General features: G+C 38.6%; 1 protein-coding gene across 8 annotated transcripts in view; it reads left to right on the top strand.

Annotated features, from left to right (window-relative positions):
• The window catches only part of LOC126203386 (RILP-like protein homolog), a 178,825-nt gene that overhangs the window by 95,364 nt on the left and 69,404 nt on the right, over window positions 1-14,057 (top strand). For all 8 annotated transcript variants that reach the window (XM_049937685.1, XM_049937690.1, XM_049937689.1 and 5 more), the window contains one exon: window positions 13,371-13,543. In XM_049937685.1, coding sequence (XP_049793642.1) covers window positions 13,371-13,543 — 173 coding nt within the window. The remainder of the gene's footprint in view (window positions 1-13,370; window positions 13,544-14,057) is intronic.

Genomic DNA, 14,057 nt, shown 5'->3' with positions numbered 1-14,057 from the left:
CTACTGGGTTGCATCGTGGAGTGGCTCGTACATTGCAAGAACGGTTCTCCACAAAATGTAGCCTGTTGCTGTGTGTGAAATACAGAGGCCACAGTAGTAGACTTTGCAGTGAGCCACTTCATTCGTTGTGTGTATGACAATCAGTGGAAGATGGGACATAAGTGTCTCTCGTGAGCTGCCAAATTAGCCGTCTCCTTTGACAACTTATGGTCCTGCTAATGCTTTCAGATCCCCATCATCTAAAGATCAGTGTGCAGAACCCATTTCCCAAGTGCTGCATGTGTTGGCTCATCCTTGTCTGTGTGTAAATTCAGCACGACTGCACATGTTCAGTGAGAAGCAGATGAAAAACCAAATGAACTCTCTTCAACAGTGTAGAATTGAATGTTACATTGTAGGCAATTCTAATGCATGAAAAGTCATGAAGAACTAAAATCATGACAGAAAACTGTAATAATTTGTGGATAATATCAAAAAAGAAAAATGGTTATAAATATTCTATATCTCATTTTCATTATAATACACTTTTGATCAAAATTATGACTTGTCTTCCCACTCACTTATAGTGATGTAAAGTAACTGTTTTGATTCAGGAATACCAGTTTTGCATGCCATTTACGTGAAATCAGCAATCTCTTTAAATATTTAAGTATCCATGATTTTTTTTAACGGGAGAGTAGAGCTGGGTCTACCTAAAAAATCTCTCACTTTTTGTGCAGACAAGTATTGCCCACTCTGATTATATGTTCCTAAGTAAAATGCCCAACTAATGTTACATGAAATTTTTAGAATATTTAGGATGGGTATTTTGGTCAAAATAATTTCTAAATAACAAAAAAAAATTATGTGCAAATATTTTGACAGATTAAGAATTCCCTGCATTAATGTCATAGCTGACAGTTAGTGGTACTTCCACTTCATTTCTTAAGTATTCCAAACAAAGTATTTATTGAAAATCAATTCAGATCTCTTATCACTTTTGGTTTCTTTATTACAGTGTTTCAAATTTCCCTTTTGTTAGATTTTCTCAAATTCATTTAGAGAGACTGTAGTAATTTAACAAATCATCAGAAAATTTAAATATTGTTGTTTTGGAGGTGTATCATGAAGAACTTCATCATATATTATGTCAGTGAATTTGGAAATAGTGATAGGACACGTTCGCTCTTGACCTGTATGATTTGAGATGAAATTGCCCAGTAGACCACCCTGTGGCACAACTTGCAGCTGAACGTAACATACTTGATTCCAATGGCTGCTTCACCACCCAAGCCACTGGATCTTCTTCACCACCAGCTTTCCTGAAATGCGCAGATGGGAGTTATCCTTAAAACACATTTTCTGCTCCTGTAATTATCCGTGCCTCAACTTTACAGTATCATGCTGTCCCCATATCCTCCACCCAACAGTTCCCATCACTTCTATCCTATACCTCCTCCCCATATTTGTCTCCCACTCTTTCTTTGCTGCCCTCTGCCATCACACATGCCCATCTTTCCCCGTTCCACTCCCTTTTTCCCCACCTCCCCGTGCCCAATAACCTCCTGGCACTGTGCCTTTTGGCAGTTAAGTTCCTGCACACTCCACCAGATAGTGCTCCTCTCTGCCAACCCTTTCCCCTCCTAGTCCATTCCAGACAGTTGCTTCCACTCCAAGTGATAGTTGCATTCTGGTCCAATCACAACCTCCTCCTGACCATCTCGGCGAGAAGAGGTCCTTCTGACCAGGTTGCGGATTGGGCATTGCCGGTTTAGCCACTGCTACCTGCTCTCCGGTGACCCAGCCCCGCAGTGCCCTTGTGGTCAAGCATTAACAGTGCGCCATGTTTTATTGTCGTGTCCCCGCTTTAGTCAATCTCGTGTTGTCCTGTCCCTGCCATCTACTTTACCGGATATTTTAGCTGATGACGCTCGAGCAGCTGCTCGTGTTCTGCGTTTTATAACTTTGACTGGCTTGTCCAAAGACATCAAATTTTTTTACTTATTTTATCTGCATCTTTGTCAGGACTTTCTGGTGTCCCCCCCCCCCCCCCCACCCCCCTCCCCTTGAGTTTTACTAGATTCCATGTGCTCTAACAACTGTGACTGGGCGCTAATGACCTCAGTAGTTGAGTGCCCTTAAACCCCACAAAAAAAAAAAAAAAATGGTCCAATCTGCCAGAGTTCATGATCACGTGTGCACGGGATGCGCTTACTTCTGTGAATGAATGGCGCATGTTTCTCTTTCTGACAAAGGCTGTGGGTAAAAGCTTATGTGGAAGTGTTTATTAATTGTGCCTGTCTGCAAGTCAACATGTCATCTTTGTAATTAGCAGTGTTACCTTTACCTACGTTGTCAAGTTTCAAAAAGATTAGATATGATGAATAATGTTTGCTGGAAGTCAGTAAGTGCTCTCATTTGCAAATACTGAATAAATATATTGTGGAAAACTTGCTTGCTATGAGCTATGCTTTATCAAGGTATATTTAAAAGTGTAAAAGATTTAAACACGTGTGCATGCCAACACACATGCACATTTACACAAGCATGACTACACACACACACACACACACACACACACACAACCACTGTCTATCCGCCACAGCGGCCAGAGACAGTGGTGGTGTGTGTAGTCTTTCCATAATATTGTTATTCTGTCCTATAGTTTCCAGTGTTTTATTTTGCGTAACACTAAGTTAATTATGTTGCTGATGGTAAGTGTTTTGCAGATATACTTTTGACTATATTTGAAAAATATTTATCAATTTGTGTCTGTTCAGTATCTCTATTTTGACATCTCAATAGACAGATTGAGTTTTGTATAGAGTAATAGTCTGCCAGTCTGTACATTTGTTGATTGAGTCTCTTTATTTCCTATGGCTATTACTTTAGTAAGGATCTCAGTCTACAGTTCATAGTATCTACGGAAGTTGTCGTCTACTGTGACTATAGAACTGGCTCTTGGTTTTGTAAGATATTCTTAAGCCCTTTTAGGTCCAGCCTTTGTGAACTTCCTGTATTTTTTTTGTGCCTTGATCCCTTAATCTTTCACCAGAGGGCAGTTTCGAAATATCACACTACGTCAAGAAATATTGTGATATCCTTGTCAGTTACCAAAGAAGGAAGAAAATGAAAATGAAAGAAACCAGCCACATAACTAACAATCTTTATCACTTGGATCTATTTCTAGCCGAACCCTACAATGTATTAAAAGTGAAAATATTGTGACAGTTACCTGGAACAAAATACCTTCCCTCTGGAAGTTGGGTCTGTCATGCAAAAGTCAACTAAGACTCTTCATATGTGCTATGGATACCTCTATCCATGGAAATACGGTTGGTTTGATGTTCCTACACTTTAAGCTTCTGATTTAGTACCAGAGCAATGAATTCTAGGGATACCTCGCCAGGACTGCAACTGGAGTGGAAGTTAATGAGTGACTGAATGTGTCATACTACTTAGATTAACAGGCACTGAAAAAATATCTCGAGTGTTCTAGGAAGTGTAATAGGACCTTCGCTGTTAGTGTTACAGTTTTGCCTTACCACACAGTGTTGTTTGAAGTCTTGTGCTTTTTGCAGATGGTGCAGTCACTTTTAAGGAAATTTGGCCTGGAAAAATTGTAGTAATACCTAGCTATAACTCAATAAGGTATCATCCTGACTGACTGCACACCAGGAGCAAACAGAGGGGGGCAGTCATTTCACTCAAGTATTGATAGTCCGCAGATCTGGCAGGCATTGAGCAAATCGGCTTCCTATTAGTGTGCTCCTTCCAGTTATCTACAGTGCTTTTGTAGGAAGCAATGAGGCAATAAGTGAAGTCATTGTCAAAACACAGTAGACAGACATTGATAGTGTGATCAGATATTGATATTACAGTGTTCCAAATGCTTTGTGTGTTTCGTGGAAAAACAGGTACAGTTGGCAAAACAAAACTGTTTATTTGTCTTACTATGCTAGAGTACTATCAGCTTTGTACCTCAAACCAGTGGTAATGCAATACACATTGGCAGCAGCATTAGCACAACATGTAAAATACTTTTAGCAGTATACCTGTATTTGTTCCCTCCTTATTCTAATAATTTTACATACAGACTTTTTTCTTTCCTGTGCTTGCATATAATTACCACATATTGTTTTGTATATACAGTAAGCCAAACATTATGACCAGTGCCCACCACATTCTTGGTTGCTGCCTGGTGGTGTTGCATGTTCCATGGTAACAAGAGTATGCAAGTGGAGCTGTCACAGCTGGGGCATCGTCCTATAATCCTTTTTTTATAAGAATAAACCTGATGTAAACAAACACAAACGCGATGATTGGTTCAGAAGCCATAGCGCATGTACACTAGTGTTACGCTCTTGGAAGTGGGTCCTACTTATGTATTAGATATCTTATTACTAAGTTATGTTAAATGAAACTTTAAAGTATTCAAATGTATTAACAGCCATCAACATTTCTCTTAATCATGCTTTAGCTACATAGCTTCTATTTCAAAAATCGTGTACAGTCACAGCCTCTGCAGCGTTGTGCTCAGATTGTCGCGCAATTAATGCGCAGTATGAAAATGGCTGAGGCTGCTTTCTCTTTCGTAGTGAAACATGCGTGGAACACAGTTAAAAAAGGCCAAGAAATAGGCTGTCCTTAATGTTTTTGATAAATTTATGGAGATAACCAGCCTTAAAGTTTCCCAGCATTGTGTATAATGCAGTTGATACACTGACCCTCAGAGGACGTGTAGCGGAGTCGGTAGTGTAATGGAATGTGAACCAAGTGCAGTTATTTGACCATTGGTTCAAATCTCCCCAGCATAAATTATTAATTTTTTTTTGTTTCTTTATTATTTTTTAAATTTTTGTTCAGTTTGAAATACCTACATCTCGTAATTATAAAACTCGTCATAATTTTTTATGAATAAGGTAAGTCTTCTTGTTTCTAAATTACATATTGGAGAAGAAATTCATGTTCCCATTTCAAATACAAACTCTTAACTACCTATCTTTTATGAAAGACTGTTCATAAAAGTAGTTTAAATTAAGAAAACATAACAATTTATTTTTAAGACAAAAATGAAAAACCAAATTCTTTTTACTTGGACTGCGTGCACCTGTTTCAGAGATACATATTCTTGTAGAAACATGTAAAAGAATCATTTTCACAACATAACGCATATAATAAAAATGCTGAATTTTTATATTTTCTACTGTACCAGTACAATATGAAGCCAACAGAATTGATCTGGAGCCAAGCTGCGGGATTTGGCCTAAGAAGTAACAACACTGTTTAGTTACCAGATGTATTGGAGCTAACGCACGCAGCTTTTTCACATGTCACTGCTGAACGTTGGCGGTATATAGAACGGCTGGTCATAAAAGAGGAGGAGAAAATGCTGCGCCTGGTTAGCTTCATAGAAACTGTTGTTGATAGGCTCATTATCAACATAGCAGGTGACACTCCCAGAACTGAAATGTATTTCTCAAACTTGGATAAGGAAGAAGCTAAGAGATTACCAGCAACTTACTGTACGTAATACCTTCAGTGGGTTCAATATTTAACTATACGGTGAAATCCTACAATACTCTCTTACGTTACACACAGCTAATGCAGAAAAATTACCCTGTGGCTAAGTCAGGAAGTTTCATCATTCTTGTTTTTAATTACAATAGTACGTTAGCTAAAAACGATAAAGTATTGTGGTTTTCGTCTAGTCATCTAAGGTTATTATGGTTTTCGTCTAGTCATCTAAGGAGGGTGTTGTGGGAGATTTGTGGTGTGTTATTTCACTCTGACATTCGAAGCTGCATTGCTCCTCTGCTCGTCTCTTTCTACATGTGAACTGCAGCTGGCCACGTCACTGCAGGCTAGCTGTACCAGCTGACCGCTCAGTGCTGTCAAAGTTAGATGCGATGGTAACGCTGTTGTCCCATAATATCGCTAAGTCGATGTGCGCATAACGCGCAGCACAAAACGTACCCTTATTATCATGCTTGACAGTACTTGGGACGGCTTGGCTGCTGTCCCCTGTGAAACGGAAATCTGGCGCGATTCCAGCAAATGCGGAAGAATACATAGTGCAGTGTTTATATCAGGTTTATTCTTATGATGAATGGATTATAGCAAAGATGTGGGCTGCAAATGGGGAAAAACCACTGACATAAGTGACTTTGACCAAGGGCAGATTTTCATTATGCAGAACATGTGAACGAGTAGCTCGAAAACATTGAAGCTTGTGGAATGTTCATTTGCTACTGTGATGAGCATCTACGAAAAGAGGTAGGACAGTGAAATTACCACTAAGCACTAAATGGGTTTATGTCCACAACTTTTCACATAACATGGGTTTCAGAGGCTTGTCTGCTCTCTAAACTAGGATAGATAGTGATCTGTGATACTGCTGAAAGAGCACACTGCCGGTACTTCCATAAGTGCTTTGGAACTCACCGTTCTTCGTACATTGTTGAACGTAGAGCTCCACAGCAGACTACCCGTTCGTGTTTACATGTTGACTCAGTGACATCGTCAATTACAATTAAAGTGGGCACGAGACCATCGGGATTCGACCTTTAAGCAATGGTAACTTGTCAGCTGTTCGGATGAATCAGGTTTTTGCTACTTCAGGTTGATGGTCATCTCCACATATGCTGTCATCAAGGTGAACAGCAGTTTGAAATGTGCAACATGCCATGGATCCAGGTTGCTTAGAGCAGTATTATGCTACAGCAGACATTTTGCTGCGCTTGCGTGGTACCTGTGGTAGTAATCGAAGACATGCTGACAGCTGCGAATGACCTGCATCCCTTCACACTTGATACCTTCCCTGATGGTGACGTCATCTTTCAGCAGTATAATTGTCTGTGTCTCTGAGCCAGAACTGTGCTACAGTGATCAGAGGAGCTTTATAATGAACCCGCATTGATGTCCAGCAACCAGATTTTCTTGATGTAAATCCTATGGAACCCATTTCGGTTGCTATCTGGCACCATCACTGCATACACAAGTCAGTTGTCTATTATTTACATGAATTATGTGACCTGTTCATAGACATCTAATGCCACAAACCTACCAACAAATTGTCGGATCCCTGATACGCAGGATGTGTGATGCATTTCATTCCAAAGATGGACAAACAAGCTATTAAGCAGATGGTCATAATGTTTTGGCTCATCAGTGTATATTGTAGCACCTACTTTTATCTCTTTGAAATATAGAGATGCTTCTGCCTTGAATAAACAAGTAAGAGCAAATCTGTATAATGACATGCTAGCCACATGGTAGCGTTTGAGGCTTTGGAATGCTGCTGAAGTCATATGGTGTTCAACCTTGTTGTGACCAGAAGTGGATAAAACAGTGGTGCAAGAAGGGATAATTAGCTGGCTTTGACAAATTTCCCTGGTTGCTCACAAAACATTCGCAAACCACTTATGGGATGTGGCCTTAGAGCATATTGGCTGCTAATAAAGATTCCTCATCCCCCACCCTCTGTCGATCACAGCTTATAGCTTGCCCTTGCTGAATTGACTGTAGACGGTGACTGGCAGCACACCATCTTTTCAGCTGAGTCTATATTTAGCTCAATGAATGACGGTCTGTTGATGGTCTTCAAGCCACTAGCACATTAACAGCCCACAGTAGCTGGTGCAACATGTGAGTGTTGGCTACATTACAGTCTCTTGCTGGGGTAGACGTAATCAGATACGTGAGGAATATTTCATCAGATTTGTGGTCATCTTGCCGTAGATCATTATGTGCACATCATGAAACACGTATGGTGCCTTGTGTGATGATGTGCTATCGCCAATGGAGTGGTCCAGTTCTAGCAGGACCACTTACTGATTCACACGAGTTGAATTTTTCAGAAATGATTTTTGCAGCAGGCTGACATGGACCTGATAAAATGGCCAGTTAGAGTGCTGGTGTAGAATTCCATTTAAAATTTATGTGCCAAAATGAAGCATCATGTGAACTATCACTGGCCATCACATGCTCCCAGGCCTTGTGTTGGACACATGGGGAGTCTAAAAAAAGAGACTGGGACATATTTCCAGAGGCTGAGTGCCTCCATACCTAATAACATGAGGCAGGTAATTCGTGCCAGTAGTGGGTGGACCTCGTGCTAGCCTCAGGGTCATCCCTGAAGTAAAACTTTCATATTACACCGCTTTATGTTATAAAATTTGATACTACTGTGTCTTTGTTAATTGAAAAACTACATGAAATCATTGTACTTGAAATTTTATTTACAGAATGTGTGCTACTTAGCAGTTAATACATTTAAATTTGAAAAATCACAAACAAGTGGATTTGAATCAAATTAGAAACGGGGTCTTAATATGTGACAGTACAAGGAAATACTTAATATTGACCAATATAAGACAGGTAAACCCAAAATTAATAATATTCTCTGCCCTACTGCCTTTCCAACGTTTTGTGCATTTATTTTGCAAAAAAAGTGCAGTCAGGGCATAGACAAGCTGTTTTCTATATTGTCATTCTTCAGCTGCCTGAGGATAGTGTTCCATGAACTGTGACCTTTTCTTTATGTTGGTCTTCAGAGAAATGACTACTGCGGAATATGTAGTCAATGTCTTCATCAGATTGCACAAGTGAAGCATCATCCTCAGTTAGACCCCGAATGACTGGAAGATTGTTTGCTGTGCGTTTTTTTCTTAACGAACAAAATTTTCACTTTTCTTTTATTATGCTACAGATTTCTTCTGTTTGAATTGTTTAAAATGTTCCCTGTCTGGAAATACTAGCTACTGAACAGATTCAGACCCCTCTGATTTTACTAGAGTGGATGGCTCTGTGTGACTTACTGATTTTTGGGAGCTGGCCAAATATCATCTGAACTTTCATATATTCCATTGTTTCCATGATGTATGTCAAAATATCTGGTTTAATGCAGAGTCGTCTAAATATATGCCTCTTACCTGGGAAGAGTTTTATTTTCCAGAGGCCGTTTATAGCATTTTTCATTGTTACTGCTGTCAAATAAGCCATTCCAAATAACCTTGTGATCAAAATTGAGGTTACTACTTAATATACATTCTTTGCCCACCATGTTTCTATTTCTTCGGGGTAATGTGTGATTTTAACGGTCCAGTGATGTTCATTTAAGAGGGTATGCAAACAGATGTGTGCACAGTTCTCTTGCTTTGTCTATCACACATATGTGATATGATGTCCATCAAGTATTTAGCACAACAAGATTATCATCAGATGGCTTCACAAAGTTAACAAGATTGTTAAACCACTTAGTAAAAATATGTATCTGAATCCAGTGACTAGGATTGCAAGCTGAAGTTATCATAATGTGAGCTAGCATGTCCCAATATGTGATACTACGAGGGCTATCCACAAAGTACATTACGTTTTGGAATTAAAAATAAATAAAGTATTGGAAATTTTTTTATTATATACAGATGAAAGCCACACTTAAATACTACTTTTCTACATTGTTGCCATTTAAATTAAAGCACTTATCGTAGCAATGGACGATCTTGGAAATTCCTTCGTCATAAAATTCCGCCGCCTGTGCCTTCAACCACGTGGTTACCTCTTCTTGAAGCTGTGGGTCGTCATCAAAACGCTGCATAGCCAACCACTTCTTCATTGCTGGGAATAAGTGGAAGTCGCTCGGTGCCAGGTCAGGACTGCACAGCGGATGAGGAAACAACTCCCACTTAAAAGATTCGAGAATTTCACGAGTGGCATTTGCCGTGTGGGCATGGGCGTTGTCGTGAATCAGCAAGATCTATGAGCCCAACTTTCCCCTGCGCTTGTTTTGTATTGAAACTTCCTGGCAGATTAATACTGTGTGCCCGACCGAGACTCGAACTCGGGACCTTTGCCTTTCGCGGGCAAGTGCTCTACCATCTGAGCTACCGAAGCACGACTCACGCCCGGTACTCACAGCTTTACTTCTGCCAGTATCTCGTCTCCTACCTTTTGTATTGCTCTTCTGAGGTTGTGCAGAGTTTGGCAATACCTTTGAGAGTTTATTGAAGTGCCTCTTTCCAGGAAATCCACAAAAATTACACCTTTTCTGTCCCAAAAGAGGTAACCACTTGGTTGAAGGCGCAGGCGGCCGAATTTTACGACTAAGGAATTTCCAAGCTCGTCCATCGCTACGATAAGTGCCTTAATTTAAATGGCAACTATCTAGAAAAGTAGTATTGAAGTGTGGCTTTCATCTGTATATAATAAAAAAAAATTTCCAATACTTTATTTATTTTTAACTCCAAAATGTAATGTACTTTGTGGATAGCCCTCGTATAATGCATCAGGATACCTGTGGTGTCATATATTAGGAATAAACCATCTTATAAACAATATGATTTCATGAATATTGTTGCATCAGCTGATCAGATCCAACTCTTTCGATACCAAGGATTCTTGACATTATCCAGTTCTGTAATGGTATTATTCTCACTGCTGTACGCCTCAATCATGACAGGACCTAAGTTCTGGTACTTTCCAACAGAGGGAGCACTTACTTCATTAGAACCTGGCTGTCTCATGTTAGTGAATTCTCTCGTAATAGAAACCTCTCCTTTACTTTCAAAATAATTTTCAGTAATGATGGTATCTTGTGGGTAAATTAAAATCAGTGTCAAATCAGAACATAGTTATTTCCTCAAATTAATTTCTAATTATAGTAAGGCAAGTTGTAGTCCATTCAGTCATCTGGCGTCTGTAGTTTCTTACCTGCAGGTGACTGAAATAATTGAGTTCTTCTTTCCTTGAAAATTAGGGAGAAATGAACCACAATTTCCATGGGAAAACCATATTCTACACTTGTCCTGTTAATTGGAAGATCATGCAGTTTCACACCTGCTTTTATCTTTTGGATCATTATATGCATCCAAATGAATTTTAGTAAATCTAGCATGAGAGGATTTAGATGTCACATTTAGACCCAGTAATTTAATTTTCTCAGCAAATCTGTAATTTCACCTTGAGACCAATATTTATGAGCTAATTGTGGAACATGTATTCCCTCTTATTCAGTTTCATTTTAATGATTTTTTTTTTCTGCTGCATCTACTTTCCCTTTCTCTCTGCTACTTCTGTTAATTGTTTTGTCAGACAAAATTTTGTCTCTGGAAACTTAACACTATGTCGTCCGGCGACACCACAATGGTGTCGAGAGCATAGTATCGCTCAGTGGCCGGTGACAACACAGTGCTGTCGTGAGCATATTACAAAACCAATTGTCAATGGCCTCTCAGACCATGACATGCAGTTCCTTCTGTTAAATGTTAATACTGAACAGGATATAAAATCTGTTAAATCTGAACTCAAGAGGGTAATCAATAAGCCAAAAATTGACTATTTTAGAACACTCCTCAGAGACATTCACTGGACTGATATTTACAGTGCTCATGGACATGAATGAAAAATAAAACTCCTTTGCTTATAAAGTGCTTACCTTATTTGAGCACTGTTTTCCCCCAAAACTAACCAAGGTTAGAGCAAAGTCTACAAAGAAGCCATGGATTACTCAAGGAATAGGGGTATCTTGTAAAACAAAAAGAAAACTGTATACTTCAATTCAAAACAGTTCAGAGGTAGATGCTATAGCACATTACAAGAAATACTGCAAAATATTAAAGACTGTAATATGAACATCAAAGCAAATATATTACAAGGAAAAGATAGTCGTATCAGATAACAAAAGAAAGACAATATGGGATATAGTGAAGGAGGAGACCAGTAGAACCAGACATGAAGAGGGACAAATAGCATTAAGAGTAAATGATACATTGGTGACAGATGTGTATAGTGTTGCAGAACTTTTTAACAAACATTTTATAACTGTTACTGAAAAGATAGTGTTGTCAGGTTCTGTAGATGCTGCTATGGAATACCTCAGACCAGACATTTCAAATGGCTCTGAGCACTATGGGACTTAACATCTGAGGTCATCAGTCCCCTAGAACTTAGAACAACTTAAACCTAACTAACCTAAGGACATCACACACATCCATGCCCGAGGCAGGATTCGAACCTGCGACCGTAGCGATCGCACGATTCCAGACTGAAGCGCCTAGAACCGTTCGGCCACCAGCGACCGGCCCAGACATTTCAAGTAACTTCCATAATATGAATTTGACCCTCACTACCCCAGCAGAAATAATGCCCATCTTAAAATCTTTAAAATCAAAAACATCTGGTGGGTATGATGAAATATAAAAAAGTTAAAGAATGTGATTCTGAGTTAAGTAACATATTAAGGTATCTGTGTAACAAGTCGTTTATCAGTGGAATATTTTTCTTAATGGTTGAAATATGCTGAAGTTAAGCCACTGTTTAAGAAGGGGGATAAAGAAATAGCATTAAATTTCCGTCCAATTTCACTTTTGTCAGCATTCTCAAAAATTTTAGAGTAAGTAATGTACAATTGCCTGTATAACCATCTTATCTCGAATAACATACTGTCAAAGTCACAGTTCAGATTTCTAAAGGGTTCTGATATTGAGAAGGCTATCTACACTTATAGTGAAAATGTGCTTAATTCATTAGACAAAAAGTTGCAGGCAACTGGTGGTATATTTTGTGATCTGCTGGGACTCAAACCCAGGCCACCCACTTGGCAGGCAAGCATTCTACCATACAGCCATGTTGCCTGTCCAAAAGCTGACCTTACTTTATGGTGTTGAAGATAGTCGGAAATGTTTGAAGACAATTTTCTCAAGAATATTTTAGAGTTGCAATGACTTGCTTTGTGCAGCTGATATTTGATTTCTGAGCTTCACATACCATAAATATAAAAAGTTGCAAAAATAGGATTGCTGTATACTCTCCTTGTGGGTGAATACAACCTAACTTTGAGTAACTTACCCTGTTGCCATGCACTACCTTCATGTCAAACTACTTCTGTTACTGTTCTGAGATACTTCCTTTGTGTTGTTGCACATTCATTTATTCTCCTTTAACTTTATCCTTTTTCTTAAGAGAGTTAATATACTTTACCATATTTATAGATATTATTAATTCTAGCATAATTTTATTCCTTCAATATTTATGGGTCCTTCATTTTTAACTATAATTGAAAATATTTAGTGACAGTCATGCCTATCCCATTTCCTAATTTACCTTGGCAAACATGACATGGCATCAGTTTCACACAGTAAACGTAAAATCTTATTATATGCATTCATGAGTGCCTTTATCAAAACCCATATCATTGTACACGGTCTCCACTTGATGAATACATGAATAAACTTTCACCTATAACTATACATATTATTGGCATAAAATCATGATATTTAACATTAATTAATTTATGTGTTTATTGCCTCCTCATTCTCCCTCTTCCCCTCCTGAGGGGTCACTTTCATAATTGTAAAACAAAAATTTTAAAAATGCGCTTATTTTTCTTTCAGTCTGAAGTGCCAGACCTAACAAATAAAGTGGTTTATGATTTGGATGATCCAAACCGGCCACGCTTTACGACTGCAGAACTGAAGGAAATACTGCATGAACGAAATGAACTGAAGGCTAAAGTCAGCGATCTGGAGGATGAGCTGGAAATTTACAGGCCAAAATCAAGGGACTTGTGAGTTGTGTGATTTGTGTTAGATTCTATCTAGGTTATTGGCCACTGATGCTTAGTCTAGGTTACTCTTTTGTGCTTTATAACCAATTATAAAAGCTCTGTTGTACTTAAGCTTCGAGAAAACGTAGTATTTATCTCTTAGTGCATACATTGTTTAAATTATGCAAAAAATTATTTCACTGTTGCCAATAATTTTAGTGCTGCTAGTTTATTTTCACTGTGACCTATTGCATATCTTTGCTGAAATATAGAGGTAAGTGGTAGTTTTCATTTGTATTAAAGTTTTATGCTTCAATACTACAATTAGTGGAATGATTCTCTTTGACAACTCATCCTTACCCACCCAGTTGTATATGTAACATTTTTGGACTCAGTGAATGTGCAAATAACATTAAGGCTTCATATCCAAAGGTATTCATTGAATGCTAGATGGACAAAAGATTTTTTTTTCCTTGTTGCTACTAGTTAAATTTCTGGAGTAACACCTGCGTCATACAATGCAAGCTTTTACTGC

Source organism: Schistocerca nitens, chromosome 9, assembly GCF_023898315.1.
Source record: "Schistocerca nitens isolate TAMUIC-IGC-003100 chromosome 9, iqSchNite1.1, whole genome shotgun sequence".
In the NCBI taxonomy this organism is placed as follows: Eukaryota; Metazoa; Arthropoda; class Insecta; order Orthoptera; family Acrididae; genus Schistocerca; species Schistocerca nitens.
Note: the sequence above shows the minus strand (reverse complement) of the source record. Positions and strands in the feature narration are given on the sequence as shown.